Here is a 24,233-nt window from a genome sequence, read left to right as displayed (position 1 = left end):
CCTGGTCGGGGAACTAAGGTCCTGCATGCTGCGTGGCACGGCCGAAAAAAAAAAAAGATGAAGGTTTAGGCTGTCAGTTGTATTAGCATTGACATCTCATTCTTGAACCGCACATAAATAGGCATCAGCAGTGGCCCTCCCTGATCGGGAGAAAGGCTCTGCCCCATCGTAACCTCAGAGTCAGAGATGGGAAGCATGTGGAGTGGGGTTGCTCAGAAAAGGGTTTGTGAGCCGCAGAAGCCGTGGGCCGCTCCTGATGCTGCCTGCGTGACCCTCTCGCTGGAAATCTTGGGGAGGCAGCCGAGCGTGGCCACAGCTGTGACCGTCCAGGGAGGACGAATATAACTCAAGACAAATAGGACGAGTGCTAAGGAGAAGTCTGAGTGCTCTAAAAGCCAGTAGGAGAAGGACACAACATAGTCAGGCATCACAGAAGAGGTCCCAGAGGACCTCATTGTCAAGTGACATTGACAATGAGGCTGGAAAAGGGCAGGAAGGAGCGGGGAGGAGAGAAGGGACGAGGATGGTTCCAGGGAGAGAACCAGCCCCTGAGCACACCTGACTGCGGGGGACAGTACAGTGGGCGTGGCCACCAGCTGCTCTAGTGCCCTTCTGGCACCTGTTGTAGTCTGCAAGTCTCTCCTTCCTTGGCTGGAAGCCACTTCCAAGCGGCTGCGTTGGGGAGGGGCCTGCAGAGGGATGCACCGCCCCCTCCCCAGGGTAGTGCCTGTGACTCTCAGTGGGTTGGGTACCTCTCAGCCCCCTTCCTTGCCTTACACCAGCTTCCCTCAGTGACCTTGCCTACCGACCCTCTACTGCGAGGACCACGGCCTTGACCACCTGGGATCAGGGCTGGAGGGATTTATGTTAAGGCAAGGCAAGTCCCACCCACTTTTCACTGAGGCCCCTCCTGGGTGGCAGCTTCTACCTGAGCTGAACCTGAGTCCAGAGCGTTGCTGCTTCCCCTGCCCCCACCCCAGGAGTTTGCATCACTTCTCCCTGCATACCCCCTTCCCCAGTCCTGCAGGGGTGCTCTCCTTGAAGTCCCTTTGCTCAGTCCATGTGGCTGGGGGTGCTGATGGGCCGCTTAAGCATCGCCGTCGTGCCCTGAACTTGCCCCTTCCTGTAATAGGCTGGGGGAGTGGTTCATTCATTTTTACTGAGAACACAGCAGAGTGCTGGGTACTGTGTTGGGAACTGGGAATAAAATAATATTTGAGCACTTACCCCATGCCAGGCGCTGTGATCAACACTCCACAGAGGTGGCCTCAGTTCAGGAACTTAATGCAAATAAAACGCTTAGACAGCTGCCTGGTGCCCATCACCACTCCTGAGTGCCAGCTGGTGCTATTAGTTGTCCTTGCCATAACCACACGAGGGGAGGACAGTCCTGTATCTCCACGCAGAAACTCAAGCTTAGAGGGGCACTTGCCTGCTGTCACATAGGACTCAAACCCGGAGCTCTCCGAGGGTGAATGAGTAGGTGTGACTCGCCTTCCAGAGCTCATGGTCTAGCAGGGAGATGCCCGGCAAGAGCACTTTCTTGTCAGAGTGACAGGTGCTACAGTGGGCTGAGTGAGGGCACACAGAAGAGGGGCCAAAGGATGGGGGAGAGGGGAAGACTATTCCAGGCAGAGTCCTCACTGAGATCAACGTCACTTCCTCATCACCCGTGGGATGTCTGTTTCCTCTGGACTTTGGCGAGGAGGCTCCAGTTTGGTGGTCTGCGCACGTGCTCAGTTAGCGGTTAATCGTTTGAGGGCCCGGATATGGCTGCCCCTCCCAGCCAGACTCCTGGGACCTCGTCCTCCAGGCACTCCCATTGGGGAAGACCCCTCCACCTCCAACCACTGTGTGACCTGAGGTCCTGTCACTCTGAACCCCCAAACTTCTTGGGGACACACGTGCAGATGGCCTGGGTTATGGCTCTGTGTTGCCCACCCCGCCTCTCACTCCATTTCTGTGAGTACCTTCAGCTGCCCCGTAGAACTGCTCCATTGCAGTTAACACAAAGGAATGAAATGTCATCATAGAACAGTGATTGGAGATCCAAGCTAAATAAATCCCACCATGACCATGCTACCCCAACAAATCAAACTGTTTATGTTGCGCATTTCCTCTCTAGTCCCTGTCCACAGGGCAGATAGGTTTTTATACAGTTGTGTGTGTCTTGCCGCTTTTTTATTGCTACCTTGAGGGGATTGGAAATGAGATTGATCATTTAGGAGATGGCCACCAGGTGGCGCCAGAGCACCAGACATCCGACTCCAACCTCCTACGTCTGATCCCTGCCGGTGGGAGCATCCCTCAAGTGCTTGTCTCTGGAAATTCACTTTCAGTTTTCCCTCCAAATGCTGTGTTGCTCACAATAAGTGTTCCATAGTTATTTTAGAAGAAATCAAACAATACTGAAGTGTACAAAAAGTAGAATGTAAAAGTGCTGTACAATGGCACCTGTAAGAAGCATTGACATTAAGACTTGAGTACATATCCTTCTAGACTTTTGTGAGTGTTCACATGTATACACAAATATTTCAAAACATGTCCAGATGTCGTTTTCTCAGTGAGCACTTCTCAGACCACTGCCCCCATTTAAAATTGTAACCCCTCCCCCTCCCCACTCTGCCTATACCCTTTCTCTGCTTTACTGTTTTCTCTTTTATCACCAGCTTATAGACCATATATTTTACCGAATGCTTTATTTATTGTCTGTTTCCCCCACTAGAATGTACTGGGGGATTTCTGGCTTTTTCGTCACTGCTTTATGCCCAGCACCTAGAATAGTACCTGACACATACTAGACTTCTGGTAACTTTTTGTTGAATGAATGAACAAATGAATAAGAGTGAATATGTCCTGAATCTGTGGACATCTTTCTCTGTCTGTAAATACTGATCTACCTGCCCAAGGCCACTCTGCAGAGAGTGAGCCAGAACTCCTGGGGGCCTTCTTTCTGTATTAAGAGAACTTCATCGTCTCATGTGGCATTTCAGAACCCTGTCCTGTTTACTGACTGACTTTCACTTCTTTCATGATGTCTTTTCCTATACAGAAGTTTTAATTTTTCACATAGTTAAATCTGCCAATAGTTTCCTTTGTTTTCTAGCTTTTGTATCACCCTAGAGAGGACTTCACCCTGGGACAATAAAAAAGAATAATGACTTGTGTTTCCTTTGTTTGTTTTTTTTCTTAGAGCTTTATTTATTTTTTTAAAAAAATTTATTTATTTGGCTGCGTCGGGTCTTAGTTGTGGCACGTGGGATCTTCGTTGGGGCATGTGGGATCTTTCGTTGTAGTGCATGGGCTCTTCGCTGAGGCACGTGGGCTTTCTAGTTGCGGTGTGCAGGCTTAGTTGCCCTGCGGCATGTGGGATCTTAGTTCCCTGACCAGGGATCAAACCCATGTCCCCTGCGTTGGAAGGTGGATTCTTAACCACTGGTCCACCAGGCAAGTCCCTCCTTTGGTATTTTTATGGCAGTTTTTTGGTTTGGTTAAATCTTTATCAAAGATTTATTCTTACAAATGATACTGGGTAAAATTTAAAATAAATCCCCCCCTCAAGTGAATAGAAAATTGTTTCATCAACATTTGTTGAATAATCCATTCTTCCCACCTTTTGAAATGCCATCTTGATCAGATATTAATTCTCAGCTATACTTGATCCTATTTTTCTGGACTGTGTTCTGTCCTGCTGACCATTTATCATCAACTGCGGCTTCCTGAAAGGACAGGTGCCGTCTCATTACACTTCTTTCTTGAAAACTTCTTAGCTATTTTTAATTACTCTTCCAGACAAAGTTTTAAATCAACCTGTTGAATTCCGAAATGAATCCTCTTAGGATTTAGAGTGAATTTGCATCTTATTTATAGATCAGTTGGGGAGAACTGATGTCTTTACAATATCATCTCCGTGTTCAGAAGGAGTGAAATGTCTCTCCTTTGATTTGTCTTCTTTTTTTGTCTATAAGTAAAGTTTAATAATTTGCTTCAGATGATTTTTGTACATTTCTTTTACAGTTTACTTCTGTGCATTTTTTTCTTCACTTAGTAGGCCCTTACGTTTTCTAGCTGGCTGTTGTTTGGATACAGTTGAGGAAACAGTTGACTTTATGGCCAGATGTCTAACACTCAGAGCTTTCTTCTCTATCCGATTCCATCTGCTTCACATCTTCTAGGAATTCTTAATTTTTGGTTTGTTGTTGTCATCATTCCCTGTACTTCAACATTGCAACGGAGTTCTCAGTCTTCTTATTTTTCATTTCAACACGATTAGAAGAGGGGAAAGCACATGTGTCGACCTAGTTCATTGTCTTGAAACCAAAATCTATTCATATAGTTTGATGTGAAGATGTCGTGTTCTACGCGGCCTTTGGCACCCTCCCACCCCTCGCGCTGCCGTATTCGCCACGGAATGTGGGATGGCACTGGGACACAGCCTACAACTCGGTGGGTGTTTCCCTTAAACCCACGCTCACCCGGCTCACCCCGCGGGGCACGCCCTCTGCTCCTCGTCGGCTTTGTCCTGCTGCTGCCGCTGCTTCTGCTCCCCTTCTGCAGCCCGGCCTTGCCCACCCTGCCTTACTCTCTAGAGACAGCGTCCTTCCTAATTTGGTGGGAAGGGCCAGGCTGTACACGGTGGGTCAGGACTCAGTGGTATGTGTCAGGAAGGCCCAAGAGTGTGGGTGTCCTGTCCAACCTCCTCTTCACCTCGAGGTTTCTGTAGCTCCTGGTCACAGGAGGGGCAGCAGCAGAGGAGGATAAAGGACCCTCGCTATGAGCTGGCCCATGCCTGTCACCCACTCCAGGGCTCTCTGGTCAACACTGGTTGAAGCAAGTGATAGCCTCCTAGCCCACTGGGGCCGCCCCCGCCCCCGCGCTTGCTCCCTATTTTGGGTCCTTGCCTTCCTCTGGCAGCGACAGTGCCCAGGGCCGTGCATGCCAGGCGCACACTCGGGTGCAGGTGGGAGTCAGAGCCGGCTGAGCCCAAGCAGGGGCCTTGTCCACCCTGTGGGTCTCAGAGCAGCAGTGGGGAGAAGAGGGGGCCCTGAACAGGCGTGTCACCTGTGACACCTGGTGATGCTCCTGACGGATGTGGTCCAGACAATGACCTGGGCCGCCACCAGTCACACCAGTACTTCCTCTGCCCTTGGCAGGGACTAGGAGGGAGGGAGGGACCCTCTGCTCCTTATAGGAAACTGCCTTCCGTCCGATCCTCTGTCTACTGTAGACGGTGTGTGTTTGGCCCACATGTAATAGGCGTAAAATGCCCGAACCTCAACACCCCAGAGCACAACCCTCGAATCGGGGTTTGTGCGGGAAATGGTGAGTCCCAGGCATCAGGCCTGGTGGTGGAGCTTGTGTGTGTGTATTGAGGGGTTGTGAGGGTGTAGGATCCCTTTTTAAATTTAACTTTTTATTTTGAAATAACTTTAGACTCACAGAAATTTGCCAAACCGCGCATAGCATTTACACATACCATTCACCCAGCTTCCCTGTTGACTCACGTAACCACAGTATGGTTATCAAATTAACCTGGGTGAGTTAGTTTAGGTGTGACACTATGAACTAAGCTAGCAGCCTTTTCCAGATGTCACCAGTTCCCCTGCTCCAGGGTTCAGCCCAGGATCCCTCCCTGCATCTAGTTGTTGAGTCTCATCAGTGTCCTCCAGGCTGTGACACTCCCCAGTCTGCCCAGAGGATCACACCAGGTCCTTGCTGGATGAAATTCATGGCCTGGCTTTTGTGCTTCTGCTTCACCTACGTGTAGAGTCAAAGCGTCTCATCTGAGAGACTTTGCCGGGCCCCCAGGTGCCGTCCTAGGTGCCCACGGCACGCTTGCTGCCAGATCCCAGGGCTGTCCCCAGCTCCACCCTGAAGGGTTCTGCGGTGTCTCAGGCCACTGGCTGAATACTTTCTCCTCTTCCCGCTGCCGGCTTCTGTATAATAAGGTCACTACTCAGGCAGAGTCGTCTTCTGTTATCCATCAGGGTATTTCTCCAGCTTCCTTCTGGAGGAAGATCTGGGATGCAGCCTGTTTTCCTCCAGCTGGGTATGTATGCTCTGCATACAGGAAAATCCACTCTTTCTGTACGTCCTGCAAGTTTTTGGTTTATGTTTTCAAAGGATCACTCTGTTTGTGTTGAGAATAAACCATGAGGAGGCAGGGGTGTGGCAGGGACACTGTTTAGGAGGCCATCCTGCTGTGCAGAGGCTCGGGTCAGTTTGGAGGTGGTGAGACGTGGTGTGTCCCCCAGAGAGGGCTTATCCCTGCCGGTGGCTGCCCATGAGGACACAGGCACCCCCGCTCTTCCAGTTGCAGGTGACACTGCCTGCCTTTCCCCAGAGCAAATGTCCCCTGGACGGTAATTAAGATTAAGTGGGTGGCTGAGGAGGGCTGTGCGGAGTCGGGGAGAGGGAGTGGGGCGCTGGGTCCCTGGTCTGGCTTTCACGATCCCTAATGTGCAGAAAGGGAAGTGTCACTGCCAGGCTTCCAGAATGGAAGCGTGCCAATCAGGATGCTCCCAGGCTGTCTTGGGTGTCTGGGACGTCCCAGGCAGGCCACCCTCATTTTCTCACTCTCTCTTTTACCCCGATTTCCCGAAGCTCTCTTTGAGTCCTCCCCCACACGTATCCCTAGGTTTCCCATTTTCCTAAAACCTGCCTCCACTCCCTGTGGAAAACTCAGGTCTTGCTCACCAGCTAGTGGGTGCAGGTGAGGGTTTCTCTCTTCCTCCTGTTTTCTGCAGGCTTGTCTTGGAAGGGAGGAACGTTTGATTTCAAGGATAATTACATGTGCATGGGGCAGGGATGGGGAAGCTCCAGCCGGCCTTTTCAAAGAGGGTCTAAAATGAAACTATCCTGCCAACCAGAGGATTCGTTTTCTTTTGGGAACCCTTTCATAGTTTTATGAAAAATACATATTTTTCAGTCACGTTCCTCCTATTACCTTATCTTAGAGGTGATTTCTTGCGGTCTCATGCTAAGAGAGCATTACCCTTGCTTACCCCTGCCCCAGGGAGGGTGAAAGTGGTGGTGACGGGTGTCAACACAAATAATAGCTGTCATTAATGATGTACCATGCCGGCCGCTTTTAATGTGCACCATCCTGTGAATCCCTTCAGCCATCTTTGAGGTTGCTATTGCAGTGTTCCCCATTTTACAGATGAGGAAAGTGAGGCTTGGCCAGGTCAAGCAACTTGCCCAGGGCACAAGGTCAGTGATGGGTGAGATTTCAAATCCTGGTTTATCTGTTTTCTAAGCCGCAGAGGTACCCAGCTCCTTCTCCTGCCTGAGAACTTGCTCTGCTGTAACTGTCCTATTCTTAGCTCCTGCCAGGCCTGTGGTTGTAGCTTGTCAACCTCTGGGGGGTGGGAGGTGTTGAACCACAGGCTGTGCCTGCATATATACACGCACACACTTGTGTCTGTCTGTATATCTATTTGTGTGTGGCTGTGTGCACGGATGCTGCCCTACCCTGTGTGAACGTGTAACCTTGGGGACAGGGACAAGGGATTGTGGGGACTTCCCTTGTTTATTTTATACCTTTTTAAAGGTATTACTCTTATGTAAAGGATTCTGGAAGCCCTCCTACTTGAGAAGAGCAGGCCTGAGTAGGCATCGCTAGGCTGGACTTTCTGAGGACGGATGGGCCGCTGGTTTCTGCCTCCCCGGCCTCAGCGCACAGTGTGTGGGGGCATGGGGGGGCACCCGGTCAGCGCTGTCACGTGAATTCGCGGGTGGCTGCTTGTCTGTGCTGGCCCTACGTCAGCTCCATGCACGTAGGTGCTTCACTTCTCCAGGAAGACGCCCTTCCTTGTCCTTTTCTCCAGGTTTGCTCAGTTTCACAAGTTTTCTCTCGTTTTTGTCTATCTGCAGACCCTCAGACTCCACAGCCAGCCCTCTTCCCCGAACACTGCTGCTTTCTCTCCCCCGGGGGGGCTCAGCCAGGGGGGCATTTGGACACAGTGGTGCCTCCTCAGCCGTCTAGCCCGCTCAGCTCATTATCTGGCCCTCAGTGAGGAGGGGAGATGTTGGATGTCGAGCATCTGGTGGGTGGCTTGAAAGGGGCGGGGGAGGGCGTGGCGAACATGGCGCCAAGGGATGGCATCTCAAGTCTCATGTGCTCACGTGGCCGGGGCCTCGCTTTGAAAGCCGCCAGGCGCTGCTGCTTGCCAGGAGGAGGCTTGGCCAGTTTGGAGAGGGTCGGGAGGGGCTATAGTGAGAGCGCCGCTGCCAGCCCGCACGAGGGGACCTTTCCTGGGCGCCTGGCAGGTGGTCCAGCTTCAGGGTGACTGTGACCCTGGGGGAGGCCTTTTGGTAATACAAAACGGGCACACTGTGGCCGTCCGGAGAGAGAGGGAGAGAGAACACATACACTTATTGTTCCTGACGTGGAGTGAACAACTGGTTGTGGGTAGAAACCCTCTTTGGTTCTGTCTCTTCATCTTCTGTTCAGATGCAGAAGGTGGAGCAGCTGTGCCCGAGCCTGTGGAGAGCAGCATGGCCATGCGAGGAGGCGGGCTCGGACACGGGCTCGGGGCCGTCTCTGTGCTGGTCTGAAACATTTGGAAGACATCACTCTCTTGTACTTGAACATTCCTGGATGTGTGTATTTTCTTTGAAACAACCTCCACAAGCTTAGGAAAAAGTGGTTTTTCTGCCTTCTCCACAGTGGTCTGCACCAGACTGTCTCCTGCTATTTCCTTGGTTTCCTGAACCTGCAACATTGAAGGAGAATTCTCAAAGTCTGGAAGGAAACCAACATCACATATGGGACTTTCCTTCCCCTCTTCAGGAGCCCACACACGAGACTGGAGTCTGTCACGCAGAAACCAGAGACATGGGGTGGTGCTGTGGTTCTGATACAGCTCCACGTTCTTGCAAAGTTACGTCATGAGAATCTTTTCCTCCTGCAGGAGGCATTAGTATGAGAGTGTGTGCGTGTGTGTGTGTGTAAGAGGTGAGGGAGGGTGGGAAGACAGGGTTTTTGGCCGAACTTAACAAGCTGGTACCTTTTCCTTGGTGCCGGACTGCCTCCCTGTCCAGCAGCGGGTACGGGCAGGCAGGTGTGTGAAAAACGGATCCCCGAGTTACAGTGTAGTTTCTCTCTCTGAGCCTCAGCTTTCTCATCTGTAAAATGGTTTTTTAAAATAATTTAAAAAAATACATTTATTAATTTTCGGCTGCGTTGGGTCTTCGTTGTTGCACGCGGGCTTTCTCTAGTTGTGGCGAGTGGGGGCTACTCTTTGTTGCGGTGCGTGGGCTTCTCATTGCGGTGGCTTCTCTTGTTGTGGAGCACGGGCTCTAGGCGCGCGGGCTTCAGTAGTTGTGGCATGCGGGCTCAGTAGTTGTGGCTCGTGGGCTCTAGAGCTCAGGCTCAGTAGTTGTGGCACACGGGCTTAGTTGCTCCACGGCATGTGGGATCTTGCCAGACCTGGGATCAAATCTGTGTCCCGTGCATTGGCAGGCACACTCTTAACCACTGAGCCCCCAGGGAAGTTTTTTTTTTTGATGCATATAAATCCTTAACCAGAACCTTAAACAGAGTAAGTGTCTAATAGATTGTTGTGATGACAGCAGTAATCAGACTGTGTGTGAGCTCCTCGAGGGCTGGCCTGAGTCCTCTGCACAGAGCAGGGCTTGGGAAAAGGGTCACCAAGTTTACTGAAGGATTGAGGGAGTGACCAGGAGGCGAGATGCCGTTCCTGTGGCTGTAGTGTCGGGGCCATCTGTTAAAGCTGGCTCCGTGGGGAGCCCTGCCTGCTTATTAGCACCCCTGTTAGTCTAGGATGGGCAGGGACTGGGGTCAGGTGAGGAGGGGAACCTGTTCCCTGTTCTCCTGGCACACGGGCATCTGGGGTGTGCTTTCACACCTCTGGGCTTCTGCTCATGCTCAGAGTGCCTGTGGCCCACCCACCGCTTGCCTAGAAACACTCACATTTGCCCTTTTAAGACCAGATCCACAGCTCTTAGTGATGTCTTCTTTGACGCCCAAGGTGAACCTGTGATCTGTTACACCACGTATCCTGTGAGTATCTACCTATGGGATTTTCTCCCCCCTGCTACACTGCTGGACCCTGGAGGGCAGGGCTGTGTCATCTTTGACTCTGGTCCTCAGAACTGGTCCTCCAGGTCTCAGTGGATGGGTGTTGAGCCAATGAATGAATGAACTGCTGAGCAGTTACCCATTCGTAATGGCCCTAAAGGTAGGAGTCATTTATCCTCAGTTCCTCTCTTTTCCTCTCCTGTCACATGCAGTCCATCAGCAAGTCTTGTCTGTTTCACCTCCAGAACCCCTCCCAAATCCATCTCTTTTCCCCATGGCCAGCAGTCCGAGCTGTCAGCATCTCTTACACCCAGCTGGCTTTGCTGCTCCCATCTTTGGCCTCCCATGGAGTTCTCTGCACAATAGCCACTGTGATCTTCAGAAACAGTGAGATCAGATCATGTCACTCCCCTGCTCAGAACCCATTCCCAGGCATTCCAGGTAAAACCCAAACTCCCCACCATGGCCTGCAAGACCCTTTATGCTCTGGCGCCAGCCTGTCTGTCCACTGCCTCCCACTGACTGGGCTCCAGCTGTGGCCGTTTCTCTCCATCACACACCTGCTGAGCTCCTGGGCATCTCAGGCCCTTTGCACTTGCTGTGGCCTCTGTAAAGGACACTCTGACTGGTTTTTATGGTTGACTTCTTCCTAGGGCTTTAGCTCAATACTGCATCTTCAAAGTCCTTCCTTGACCACCCTGGCAAATACTGTCTTCCACCCTATTTTATTTCCTGAAGACCCTCATGATCTGAGTTCACATGTGGTTTCTGACTCGCGCTGGAATGTGAGTTCTCTAGGGGCAGGGTCTGTTTGCTTTGTGTCCCCTGTGCCTGGAACAGGGTCCTTGACCAGCCTTCCCTGCATTTGGATGGGAAAAAAATGAAATCTTTATTTTCACTAACTTATAACTGAAATTTGGCATCTTCCTCAGTTGCTAATATAGACAATAAATTATAGTAATATTTACAGTACCTGGAACTTTGTCACCAATAAAAGTCACAGCTACCTCCATATCACATAATAATTGTGGGCATGCATCTCAGAAAATTTATGTTCTTGACTACTTTGAAATTATGGTAGTTATTAGACCCACCAATAGATCTTGCTATTTAATGCAATTATATATTCCCTTACCTGAAGAAATACATATATTACTATATTATAAATTATTTTGCGGTACGCGGGCCTTTCACTGTTGTGGCCTCTCCCGTTGCGGAGCACAGGCTCCGGACGCGCAGGCTCAGCGGCCATGGCTCACGGGCCCAGCCGCTCCGCGGCATGTGGGATCTTCGCAGACCAGGGCACGAACCTGTGTCCCCTGCATCGGCAGGCGGTATATTATAAATTACTTAGAAAATAATTTTATAACTGAATTTTAATACAGTTGGCTTCCTGAGTAGTCCTGTGTAATTGGTTTCCTGTATAATTTTATTTTATTCATTTAAAAACATTTCTGTGATGGGCTTCCCTGGTGGCACAGTGGTTGAGAGTCTGGCTGCTGATGCAGGGGACACGGGTTTGTGCCCTGGTCCGGGAGGATCCCACATGCCGCGGAGCGGCTGGGCCCGTGAGCCATGGCTGCTGAGCCTGCACGTCCGGAGCCTATGCTCCACAATGGGAGAGGCCACAACGGTGAGAGGCCCGCGTACCGCAAAAAACAAAAAAAACCCAAAAAAACCCCCCAAAAAATAAACCAAAAAAACATTTCTGTGAGAAGGGGCCCATGGGCTTCACCAGATGGCCAAAAGGGTCCAAGGTACAAAAATGGTAGGAACTCCTGGCTAGAACAAAGTCTGCACAAAGTAGGAGCTCGATGAATGCTTGGATGGACAGGTGAAAGGATGGTGCACGTCTTCCCCCGTGAGGATGAACCCCCTGTGTTTTTAGGGTCGGGTTATGGTGGCTTGGCATGAACTTGGTATTTAGGAAATAGCCTTGGTCAAGGTCTTTTGGAGATCTACTCCAACAATTGACACTGAAAAAGAGGCATTTATTACAGAGCCCCGGGGGATTGGAACCTTTTCTTTCAGACACAGGCTCCCTCTTCAGCTTCTCTCTGCACATCTGCTGCCTCCCCCCTCAGAGGGACTCTCCTTGCACTGGGCAGGATCTGGCCACCCTCCCCTCCGGAGAGCATAGTGCTCAGTTCAGCTGACTAGCAGAGACTGGCACCGTAGGGTCCTGAGTTCCGGAGATGCAGGTGGGCATTCTGGTCCAATCAGTCCGGCCTGGGAGGCACGGTCCACATATTCAGGGGCCTTCCCGTGGGGTGGAGGAGGGGTTCTCAGGGAGGGGCCTGGGCTGGGCTGACCCCCTTGATGGGAGTCTGGTCCCTGGCGAGGAGTTGGGGCTCGCCCGGGCCTCAGGGATGGCAGGTGGATGGATGAGGGTTCCTCTGGCCCTGGAAAGGATGTTCCATTCTGCTTGGTCCTCTTATTTCTTAGCATGTGAAATATCTCTTGTCTGAGAGTCACTGCCCATAAATTAGGCTGTTTTGTCAGTGACAAGATATGCAGGAGTCACATTGGAAACAAGTGGTCTGTCTGTCTTTCCAGCTCAGGCCGCCAGTAGGAAGCACAATGGGTAGCACGGGTGGGCTGTCACTTTGTCTCTAGGTGGGCTGGGCCAGAGTGGGCCGGGTGCGGGGGAGTGGGGGGCAGGTCAGGCCTCATGGAGGAGGAGCCCTATGCTCGGACCCCTGGACTCAGCCTGTGCTCCTCTGGGGGCCTGGAGCCCGCAGCTGGAAATCTCCTTCCCAGTAGGGGAGGCCTGTGGTTTCACAAAGCACCATGCTGTCCTTTCTTTAATGTTTTAAGTTAATTGTTTGTTTTAGGAAAAAAGAATAAGTATAAATGTATGAAACTGCAGGATTAGAATTAACACTAATAGCAATTAATAGCCTTAACAGAGTGCTTGCTTGGTGTTTGACCTGACCCTAGCACTTTGCATGTATTTTCTCGTTCAATCCTCACCTGGGCCCTCAGAGGAGGCCCAGGCCCTGGTGTCTGCTGACCAGGGTTTGGACTCCCCAGTTCTGCCACCTAACTAGCAGTAAGTTACATCACCTCTCTGGGCCTCAGTTTCCCAGGAATGAGAATAGCTTCTGCCTCACAGGGTTGTTGTGAAGATCAAGTGAGCTAAAAATGTTGTGCTTAGCCCAGTGCCTCACTCAGCATCAGCATTCCCTGTTCACGCCGTGTGCGCGTGGGGTGGGGGCCCCGAGTGCACCACCAGAGGTCGCTGGAGAGATGGGCCAAGTTGGCGACGTCCTGCAGACGGGAAGTAGGGAGTGAGCAAATGACGGTCATGGAAAAGGGTCTGAGACTCATGGCCCCTAGGCTGAAGGGCTGCGTGACTGGTTACCAGGCCGGTGGGGAGAGCCACGGCCTGTGGTTTGAGCCCGGCCGAGCAGACTGGGCTCCACGTCTGGGCTCCCCTTGGGGAGCCCTGCAGAGTGCTGGGCGCTCCCTGAAAGCAGCAAAGCCCACCTCAGCCTGGAACTGGAGCAAGTTGGACCCACCCCAAGAGGGTTGGCTGGCTGTGTGCCACTCTGTCTCCCCATGGTGACTCCGTCAGGCTAGGATCGAGTCACTTTGTTCAGATGGATGAGCAGCTTCCATCCATCAACACAGCCTGGCTGAGTCGGCCCCAACCCCAGTCCATGGGAGCTGGTTTGTCTGGTCTGAGACAGCCCTGGCATCCTGATTCCCTCAGCTGCCTTTGGACTCTTCCGTTTCTAGATTCCCCACTTGGAAGTCTCTGGGCTTACTTGGAGGTTTCTGTTGGAGGGTCCCATCCACTTGATTCCTAGGAGGTGTTGCTTCTATTTCAGAGGCTGGTTCCTCTCCCCTCAGGCCCATCTCTCTTTTTTTTTCTTTTAATGTGTTGTTGGATTCTGTTTGCTAGTGTTTTGCTGAGGATCTTTGCATCTATATTCCTCAGTGATATTGGTCTGTAACTTTCTTTTTTTGTAGTATCTTTGTCTGGTTTTGGTGTCAGGGTGATTGTGGCCTCATAGAATGAGTTTGGGAGTGTTCCTTCCTCCGCAATTTTTGGGAAGAGTTTGAGAAGGATGGGTGTTAGCTCTTCTCTAAATATTTGATAGAATTCACCTGTGAAGCCATCTGGTCCTGGGCTTTTGTTTGTTGGAAGATTTTTAATCACAGTTACAATTTCATTACTTGTGATTGGTCTGTTCATATTTTCTGTTTCTTCCTGGTTCAGTCTTGGAAGGTTATACCTTTCTAAGAATTTGTCCATTTCTTCCAGGTTGTCCATTTTATTGGCATAGAGTTGCTTGTAGTAGTCTCTTAGGATGCTTTGTATTTCTGTGGTGTCTGCTGCAACTTCTCCCTTTTCATTTCTAATTTTATTGATTTGAGTCCTCTCCCTCTTTTTCTTGATGAGTCTGGCTAATGGTTTATCAATTTTGTTTATCTTCTCAAAGAACCAGCTTTTAGTTTTATTGATCTTTGCTATTGTTTTCTTTGTTTCTATTTCATTTATTTCTGCTCTGATCCTTATGATTTCTTTCCTTCTGCTAACTTTGTGTTTTGTTTGTTCTTCTTTCTCTAGTTCCTTTAGGTGTAAGGTTAGATTGTTTATTTGAGATTTTTCTTGTTTCTTGAGGTAGGCTTGTATAGCTATAAATTTCCCTCTTAGAACTGCTTTTGCTGCATCCCATAGGTTTTGGATCGTCGTGTTTTCATTGTCATTTGTCTCTAGGTATTTTTTGATTTTCTCTTTGATTTCTTCAGTGATCTCTTGGTTCTTTAGTAACGTATTGTTTAGCCTCCATGTGTTTGTGTTTTTTACGTTTTTTCCCCTTGTAATTCATTTCTAATCTCATAGTGTTGTGGTCAGAAAAGATGCTTGATATGATTTCAATTTTCTTAAATTTACTGAGGCTGATTTGTGACCCAAGATGTGATCTATCCTGGAGAATGTTCTGTGCGCACTTGAGGAGAAAGTGTAATCTGCTGTTTTTGGACGGACTGTCCTATAAATATCAATTAAATCTATCTGGTCTATTGTGTCATTTAAATCTTATGTTTCCTTATGTATTTTCATTTTGGGTGATCTGTCCATTGGTGTAAGTGAGGTGTTAAAGTCCCCCACTATTATTGTGTTACTGTCGATTTCCTCTTTTATAGCTGTTAGCAGTTGCCTTATGTATTGAGGTGCTCCTATGTTGGGTGCATATATGTTTATAATTGTTATATCTTCTTCTTGGATTGATCCCTTGATCACTGTGTAGTGTCCTTCCTTGTCTCTTATAACATTCTTTATTTTAAAGTCTATTTTATCTGATACAAGTATTGCTACTCCAGCTTTCTTTTGATTTCCATTTGCATGGAATATCTTTTTCCATCCCCTCACTTTCAGTCTGTATGTGTCCCTAGGTCTGAAGTGGGCCTCTTGTAGACAGCATATATATGGGTCTTGCTTTTGTATCCATTCAGCAAGCCTGTGTCTTTTGGTTGGAGCATTTAATCCATTCACATTTAAGGTAATCATCGATATGTATGTTCCTGTGACCATTTTCTTAATTGTTTTGGGTTTGTTTTTGTAGGTTGTTTTCTTCTCTTGTGTTTCCCACTTAGAGAAGTTCCTTTAGCATTTGTTGTAGAGCTGGTTTGGTGGTGCTGAATTCTCTGAGCTTTTGCTTGTCTGTAAAGCTTTTGATTTCTCCGTCGAATCTGAATGAGATCCTTGTTGGGTAGAGTAATCTTGGTTGTAGATTCTTCCCTTTCATCACTTTAAGTATATCATGCCACTCCCTTCTGGCTTGTAGAGTTTCTGCTGAGAAATCAGCTGTTAACCTTATGGGAGTTCCCTTTTATTTTATTTGTTGTTTTTCCCTTGCTGCTTTCAATAATTTTTCTTTGTCTTTAATTTTTGCCAATTTGATTACTATGTGTCTCGGCGTGTTTCTCCTTGGGTTTATCCTGTATGGGACTTGCTGCGCTTCCTGGACTTGGGTGGCTATTTCCTTTCCCATGTTAGGGAAGTTTTCAACTATAATCTCTTCAAATATTTTCTCGGGTCCTTTCTCTCTCTTTTCTCCTTCTGGGACCCCTGTAATGTGAATGCTGTTGTGTTTAATGTTGTTCCAGAGTTCTCTTAGGCTGTCTTCATTTCTTTTCATTCTTTTTTCTTTATTCTGTTCCGCAGCAGTGAATTCCACCATTCTGTCTTCCAGGTCACTTATCTGTTCTTCTGCCTCCATTCTTCTGCTATTGATTCCTTCTAGTTTAGTTTTCACTTCAGTTATTGTATCGTTCCTCTCTGTTTGTTTGTTCTTTAATTCTTCTACATCTTTGTTAAACATTTCTTGCATCTTTTCGATCTTTGCCTCCATCCTTTTTCCGAGGTTCTGGATCATCTTCACTATCATTGTTCTGAATTCTTTTTCTGGAAGGTTGCCTATCTCCACTTCATTTAGTTGTTTTTCTGGGGTTTTATCTTGTTCCTTCATCTGGTACATAGTCCTCTGCCTTTTCATCTTGTCTATCTTCCTGTGAATGTGGTTTTTGTTGCACAGGCTGCAGGATTGTAGTTCTTCTTGCTTCTGTTGTCTGTCCTCTGGTGGATGAGGCTATCTAAGAGGCTTGTGTAAGTTTCCTGATGGGAAGGACTGGTGAGGCCCATCTCTTCTGCCCCTGGAAATCCTGAAAGTGTTTTTGCTTATTAATAACGATTGTCTGTCATCGTGTGCTAATACAATTTGTTTTTAGTATTTTAATATTTCTTTGATTATTTCAAAGGGATGTGGAAGGGGGGAGTTAAATGTGTAAGTTCAGGTCACCATCATGAGACAGCTGGTGGCTGCTGCATTTGCTGCGGTTAATTTACCTACTGTAGAATGCACTCATTCCAAGTGTATGGTCCTATGGCTTTGTGGGTTTCTGGGACTGTGTAACCATCACCACATCCAGTTTTAGCACATTTCCATCACCCCATAAAAATCCTCTGTGCTCATTTGCAGTTAGTCCTGCCTCCACCCCAGCCTCTCATTGATGTGCTCCCCCTCTCTATGAATTTGGCTTTTTGGACATTTCATAAGAATGGCCTCATATTGTACAATCCTTTGTGTGACCTCTTTCACTTAGCATGATGTTTCTGAGGTTTATTCATGTTATACTTTGTATCAGTGTTCCATTTCTTTTTATTGCTGAGTAGTATTCCATTGTATGGATATATCCCATTGTCTATCCATTCCCCAGTTGGTGGGCACTTAGTTTCCAGCTTTTGGCTAAGATGAATAAATTCATGTGCATGTTTTTGTGTGGACATATGTTTTCATTTATTTTAAAGATAGTTACCTAGGTGTAGAATTGTGGGGTCATTTGGTAAGTTGATGTTTAACTTTTTAAGAAACTGCCAAACTGCTCTCCAGAGTTGCTGTGCCTCTGGCACCTCGAGCCAGAAGCCACGCATCCTCAGCTGCTTCTCCCTCCCCCACATCAGTTTCTGTTGCATTTCTGTCCTTACCGTCTCTCAGTCTGTGTCCTTCTCTTTGGTGTCACTGTTGCCACTCTAGCTCAGAGGACCCTCGTCTCTTTCCTGATAATTGCAGTTGGCTTCCAGCTGGTCCCTTTGCCTTCTCCTTTCCTTCCCCCATTACATCCTGATTGCTTTCCTGGGAAAAAGCTGGTGGTGGCTACAGTGCTCTGATGTTCAGTGATGTGATAAATGCCCTAGTAGGGGCATGTACACATTGGTATGAGAGCGCTGGTTCTTGTTTGAGTGGTCCAGGTGCGATAACCAGGGGAGATGACATTTGACATTTGAGCCAGGTCCTGAATAATGATGGTTTGGTGGGACGGCATGAGCAAAGACACCAAAGCACGAGTTACTTAACCTCTCTGTGCCTCAAATTCCCCACCTGGAATATGGGGGTAATAACAGGACCTACCAAGGACTGTTGTGAGCATTAGAGGAGTTACTGTAAGTAAGGTGCTCTTAGCTAGTATCCATATTATTATTATTGATGGAATGGTCTGGTGCACAGGGAAACACGGTAGATTCAGTTTGTCTTCTTCACCTGCCTTCTTTTTAAAACAAAGGTCACAAACTCTAGTGTCTGCAGGAGCCAGGCAGGTCCCCAAGTGGGTGTACAGGCCAGACGGGGTCTGAAAGGCACTTGCTCCAGTAAGTGCACCAGTACAAGGGGCAGCGCTGCCCAGCCCAGCTGACGGCTGTCATGCAGGAATGGGGCCCAGTGCTGCCAGAAAAGTCACAAATCCAGAATTCTGTGTGAAACCTTCCAATTTTTAAATGTTGGTGATTAATTTAAAACATACTAAAACCTGTACAAGCCTAGCTGACTACATCTGTGGGCCATATTTAACCTGAAGGCCACCAGCTTGTGTAACCTTTCTTTGAAGGTCTCCTCTGGGGTCACCAGCTCAAGTCCAGCACAACTCTCTCCCAGGGTGGGATTAGCTTGGGTTTGAAGGCTGGTTTTTATGAGCCCCTTTGCCTTGCAGGACTTCTTCAGACAGGTTATGTCACCGACAGAGGCTGCCCTGAAGCTCCCTGTGGCCTGGAGACTATGTACAAGAGGAATGGTCTGATGGCTAGCGTGCTGGTCACCTCTGCCACTCCACAGGTACTGGGGCTGCAGGACCAGGGCCGGGGCCGTGGGTGGGGTGGGTGGGCCAGGGCTCCTTGCAGCTGACCCAGGCCCCCTGAGTCTTGGCCCGGAGGCTGCAGGCCTCCATGAATGCCACCATTCTTAGCCCTCCCGACCAGCCATGCCAGGCGTGAGATTTGGGAGGCAGTCAGTCCTGAGGATCAGTGTGTTTTCTGAAGTCGTTCTCTTCAAAGAAAAACAAATACCTGCCTAGTCCAGTTGTAGCAAGTGCCACATTCCATTTTGGTGGCAAGAAGGGATCAGACCTTTCCCAAGCAAAGCCGTGGCTGATTATAAATAGGTCACACATTCTGGAATGAAGTCAGACAGAAGTGCTTCCAGCTGGCCCCGTGTTCCTATTTACCTTGCTCAGGAGGAAATGGCTGTAAGGGCTGGTGGTCGAGAGTGGCCTGGGCTCGGGCCCCTGCCCTGGGGGTTTGGGAGTTTGCTTTCCAAGTTCTGTAATAGAACAGAGGCAGGCGGGGGAGAGGGTGTCCTCTGAGGCCTGGGGAGACCACCATGTCAGATGCATAACGCTGGGCTCCTGTGGTAAACGGACAAGGGGGTGCTCCGTGTTCTGAACTCACAAGGCCCTCATGGTCGAGCTGGGCTTTTGAAATGATCCTGTGCAATCAGCTAGAATTCATAGGAACCAATCCATTTCTTATAACCCTTTAAAAAAATTCCTTAGCTTGATCTCTGGTTCTGAAAGCAGACTTGTGGGTACCCGTTAAAATTCCCAGGTGGCGCCAGTATACATTTAAATAAAGTTACTGTGTCGTCATCGCCACCACCACCTCCACCGCTACCACTGAATGTATTTGGGGCAACTTTTGATTAAATAAGGCCGCTTGTATGAGTGTGTATGTTTGGGGCAGGTGCAATGGGGTGTTACAGGAAAGTTATAAAACCTGAAATTCCAGGAATGGACTCTGTCTGGTAACTGGAGGAATCAGACTTCTCTTTCCATTTACAGTTTACACTCCGTCTAGAGTAAAACTTCTTTCTTTTTTAGCCTCCGTCTGTGTATATATGTATACATACACATATGTGTGCAAACACACATATATACTATATATATCTACATATATGTGTATATGTACAAATATACATGTATATGTGTATCCAGAACCTGGTGGGAGCTCAATAAATATTTGTTGAATGAATGAACAAATGAATGCATGTCTAATTGAAGTGCTCAATACATTTTGGTGACTGAGTGACACGTTTATACAGATAGACACCCATGATTTAGTGCTTAACTATATACCGGGCACTTCTTTTGTACATTCCACAGGCATGATCTCACTTAATCCTCACAATAACCCCATCAGGCATGTGCTGTTGTTTCACCCCCAGTTTATAGGCGAGGAAACTGAGGCAGGGAGCAGTGAATGAACTGGCTTCAAATCACACAGCTGGTCAGCGGTGGGTGGGGATTCACAGCCAGGCCTCTGTGACTCTGGAGCCACTGGTCCTGACCATGATGACATTACACTCCCCGGAAGAAGGTCAGCCCCGTCACCTGCTTCAGGCTGCTCCGTGGAAGGGGAACATGGAAGTGCAGAATGATTTATTGGTAGCCATTGCTCAGGGTCTGTAAGACCGAGGGGTGGAATCGATGGCCAGTTCCAGAAGTATTCAGGATTAATCTTTATTACTTTTCAAAAGTTTAACACAGATTCTCCTCAGAGGAGAATGTCCCATCGCCCGTGGAACTTTCAAAATAGCCATGCCTGAGCCCACCCAGGCCCCTTGAATCAGCATCGCCCAGGGAGGGGATCCTGCCAGTTGCTTTGTAAGCTTCATTTTGTATGACCTGTGCCACAGCCCTGGGGAGCGGGTTCTAATGGTGCCATTTTACAGATGGTAGCTGAGGCTCTGCGAAGTGAAGAGGTCAGACAGCAGCTCGGGTGGAGCTGGCATTCTAAGCAGGCCTGTCTGACTTCAGAGCTCAGAGCTTCTTAAGATCATCTTAGAGTTTTTGGTAGCCTTTAAATGACAGAGGCCTATTGAAATCTACAGGTTTCAGTTTCTGCTCCTCCTTTTAACCTCACGTTTTCAGTTGTTGACTATTGGTTTCCCTCCCTGGCCTAAAGACACTCTAGTTTCCAGTAAGATTGCAAAGTTTTTCCAGATATAGCCATTTTGGAAAGAGTGAAATAAAGGGGAATTAATAAAAGCATATTCTCTAAATCCCGGTCCAAGATGTTGAGGTTAATGGAAACCACAAAATCCCTCTTCACAGGTTGAGACGAATAAAACCGTTTATGAACAGGGCACAGTTTTGGGGTGGTAAGCTCTATTGGTTCCCCAAAGTAGAATTTGATGGAATTAAGTAAAATTGAAGAGAAGGTATGTTCAGCATTCTGGGATGCCTACAGTGTTGGGTTTCATGTAACTGGCCACATCTGGGGAGTTTAACGTGCTCTTTTACGGGAGACCTTTCCTTTACATGCAGGACTCCCGGTGTTCTTCTTAACAAGGGGCTCTACTAAATATAACTTTCACGCTGTCTCCAAAACTGGCCGGTTACCTCTCACCTCATCAGCTAACAGGCTTTGAATTCCAAGTGGCCCCTACATGAAATAAGCCTTGAGAGTCGGTTTAACATTTTGTATAATAATTTCCTGCAATGAATTTAAGTAGAAAAAAAAGAAAAAGGTGAAACCAGGTAATGTTTGAAAAACATAACAAAACAGGTGATCTCCTCAGGCCTCCTAAGATGTGAAGAGTGGGCTGTATCTTTTCACCGCCCCCCCCGCCACAGAGGCAGCTGGAAGCAGTTGGGGTGTAGTGAGCGAGGGCATGTATGATTGAGGGGTAAGAGAGATATACAACTGGGCTCATGTTCTGGCTCTTCAGTTTCCTAGGTGAGATACATTGGGGAAGTAGCACTGCCTCTACTTCCTTATCTGTAGGATGGGAATAATAATAGTGTGTACTCAGAGAGTTGTTATGAGAGTTAAATTAGATTATGCATATGAAGTGCTTAACACAGTGCCTGGAATAGGGTAAAGCACTAAACAACAGAAGCTTTTATCATTGTACGGTTCTGCCCCTCTTGCATCCTCAGTTCTGAGGTTTGGGAGTCAGTGATTGTGGAGTCAGCCAGACTGCTCAGGCGGCCCCATCTCTCCCTGTCCTCTGCAGGGCAGCAGCAGCTCAGACTCTCTGGAGGGCCAGGGCTGCGACTATGCCAGCAAGAGCTACGATGCCGTTGTCTTCGATGTCCTGAAAGTGACTCCCGAGGAGTTTGCTGTAAGTAACAGGACTGATGTGGGTGGCTGGACACCATAACGGGGAGCTCGAGGGGGTCACTGCTCAGGGTTGTTTGCTCAGATTGGAAATAAGCCGTATATCCAACAATAGGGGATTGCCGAATAAAGTATTCTTTAGGAAATACCATGTGGCATTAAAAAAGGGTGATGTAAAAAAAAAAAAAAAAAAAAAAAAAAAAAGGGTGATGTCTGCAGGGAGGGATAAATTAGGAGTTTGGATTAAAATATACACACTACTCTATATAAAACAGACAACAAAGAAGGACCTACTGTGTAGCACAGGGAACTATAGTCAATATCTTATGTACCTATACCTATAATGGGAGAGAATGTAAAAAAAAGAATATATATATATATATATATATATATATATATATATATAGCTGAACCACTTTGCTGTACACCTAAAACTAACACAACATTGTGAATAAACTATATTTCAATAAAAAGTTTTTAAAAATAAAGAAACCCACAAATATTTTCAGTAGGTGTATTGTAGTACCTGGTTTGGAAAAATTGTTGGAGCAGAAAAACCTTTGTACCTATCTGGTTACAGATGCATTACAAAATTAATTTTAGTACTTGTTGCATTGCTATAAAGATCAAAATTAAAAAAAGAATTAAGGAAGGAATGTATAAGATAATTATATGAAAGCAAAATAATAAATAACTTGGAAGGATTAAAAAAACAGGAAGCTGTCTATCTAGGAATTTAACTACCTTGGAAGGCGTACACAATATATATGAATAGTAAGTGAAAGGAACAGGTTACAGCAGGGGTCCCCAACCCCTGGGCTGAGGACCGGTACTGGTCCGCGGCCTGTTAGGAAGCGGGCCGCACAGCAGGAGGTGAGCGGCGGGCGAGCGAGCGAAGCTTCATCTGCCGCTGCCCATCGCTCGCATTGCCGCCTGAACCGTCCGCTCCTCCCCACCTGGTGGAAAAATTGTCTTCCACGAAACCGGTCTCTGGTGCCAAAAAGGTTGGGGACCGCTGGGTTACATCACAACTTACAGAGAATAGTGCCATTTTTAAAAAGCATGCACAACACCTACATATTTATATTTGCATAAGAAGAGGTCTAGATCCGATGTTTACATATTCTTAAATACGTGGATACCTATATAGCCAAACATATTATTTACTGTAGTTTCTGGTTGTAGGATTCTAAATAATTGGAATTTAATTTTTCTTCTTTTTGTTTATTTTTACTCTCTATATTTTTACAATGACTGTTTTCTACAATGATAGACAATATTATTTGAACAAATTCTGTAATTATAAATTAAAAAGAATTGTTTTTCCTTCAGCCAGTGTGTTGCTGCTGGTCGGACCCTGTGCTTCTTTGTTGTGGAGGAGCAGGCTTGGCTCCTCGTTTTGCCATGACCTGGTTTCTTCCTTGTGCACTTTGAGGGTGGAGGGAGGACGTCAGCTCTGGGGTGACCTGATTGCAAGCGCTGCCCAGGGCTGCATTTCTCTGCAGAACCACGGAATTATTTCCGGCCATGCCCACTTTTTCCCAGTCCCCTTGCTGTAACAGGTTTGTTGCCCTCCAGGGGTCTGTGGAGCTAAGTGGGCCCCATCTCTTTGCTCTGCCATCGCTTGCTCCCACGTTTACTTTGTGCCAGGCCATGCTGAGCCTGGCACATATGTCACCTCCCTCAGTGTGTCTGAGGGATCCTTTTAAAACCAGTGTAAAACTCTTTAGGGGCTCCCTTATACTAGAATGAGATCCGGAATTCCTCGTGAGCCTCCAGGGCCCCGTGGTCTGGCCAAGCCTCCTCTCCTGCCCCATCTCCTTGCTCCCCAGCTACACGCCAGCTGCCTCTTTCTTCCCCAGACTCACCTGCATCCCCCTGCCTCAGGGTCCTGTGCTTCTTCTTCCTTCTGTCCTAATGGCTCTTTCCCACATGTCTCCCAGTCTCTGTTCAGATGTCAGCCCTAGACAGGAATTTCACGGGCTAAAGTAGCATCTGTACATCACACGCTTCCCTGACCCTGCTCTGTTTTCTTCATATCTCTAATGACTGCCCTACATTACATTCTGTAATAGTGTTTTGTATGGTCTGGCTCCTCCACTAGAATGCAAACTCCTGAAGGACAGGAACTTTATCTCTTTCACAGCTCTTTCCCCATTGCCCAGAATAGTGCCTCCCTCATAGTACACCTTGACTAGAAGAATTCAGTCCTCAGAACAACCTGATGAGGCAGATTATTAGCTCCCGATTTTCTAAGAAAGAAACTAAGGATCTAAGAGATTGTTTTTTTTT

The 24,233-nt window shown here is 47.9% G+C and overlaps 1 protein-coding gene across 12 annotated transcripts in view; it reads left to right on the top strand.

The window, feature by feature from the left end:
* RALGPS1 (Ral GEF with PH domain and SH3 binding motif 1) overlaps window positions 1-24,233 on the top strand; it is a 287,901-nt gene that overhangs the window by 24,517 nt on the left and 239,151 nt on the right. For all 12 annotated transcript variants that reach the window (XM_027104820.1, XM_027104819.1, XM_027104827.1 and 9 more), the window contains 2 exons: window positions 18,539-18,660; window positions 21,838-21,945. In XM_027104820.1, coding sequence (XP_026960621.1) covers window positions 18,604-18,660; window positions 21,838-21,945 — 165 coding nt within the window. In that variant the 5' untranslated portion in view covers window positions 18,539-18,603. The remainder of the gene's footprint in view (window positions 1-18,538; window positions 18,661-21,837; window positions 21,946-24,233) is intronic.

This window comes from Aethalodelphis obliquidens, unplaced genomic scaffold (assembly GCF_003676395.1).
Source record: "Aethalodelphis obliquidens isolate GAN/ISIS:26980383/991018 unplaced genomic scaffold, ASM367639v1 scaffold7, whole genome shotgun sequence".
NCBI lineage: Eukaryota > Metazoa > Chordata > Mammalia > Artiodactyla > Delphinidae > Aethalodelphis > Aethalodelphis obliquidens.
The sequence above is the reverse complement of the archived record's forward strand: the minus strand, read 5'-3'. Positions and strand labels throughout refer to the sequence as shown.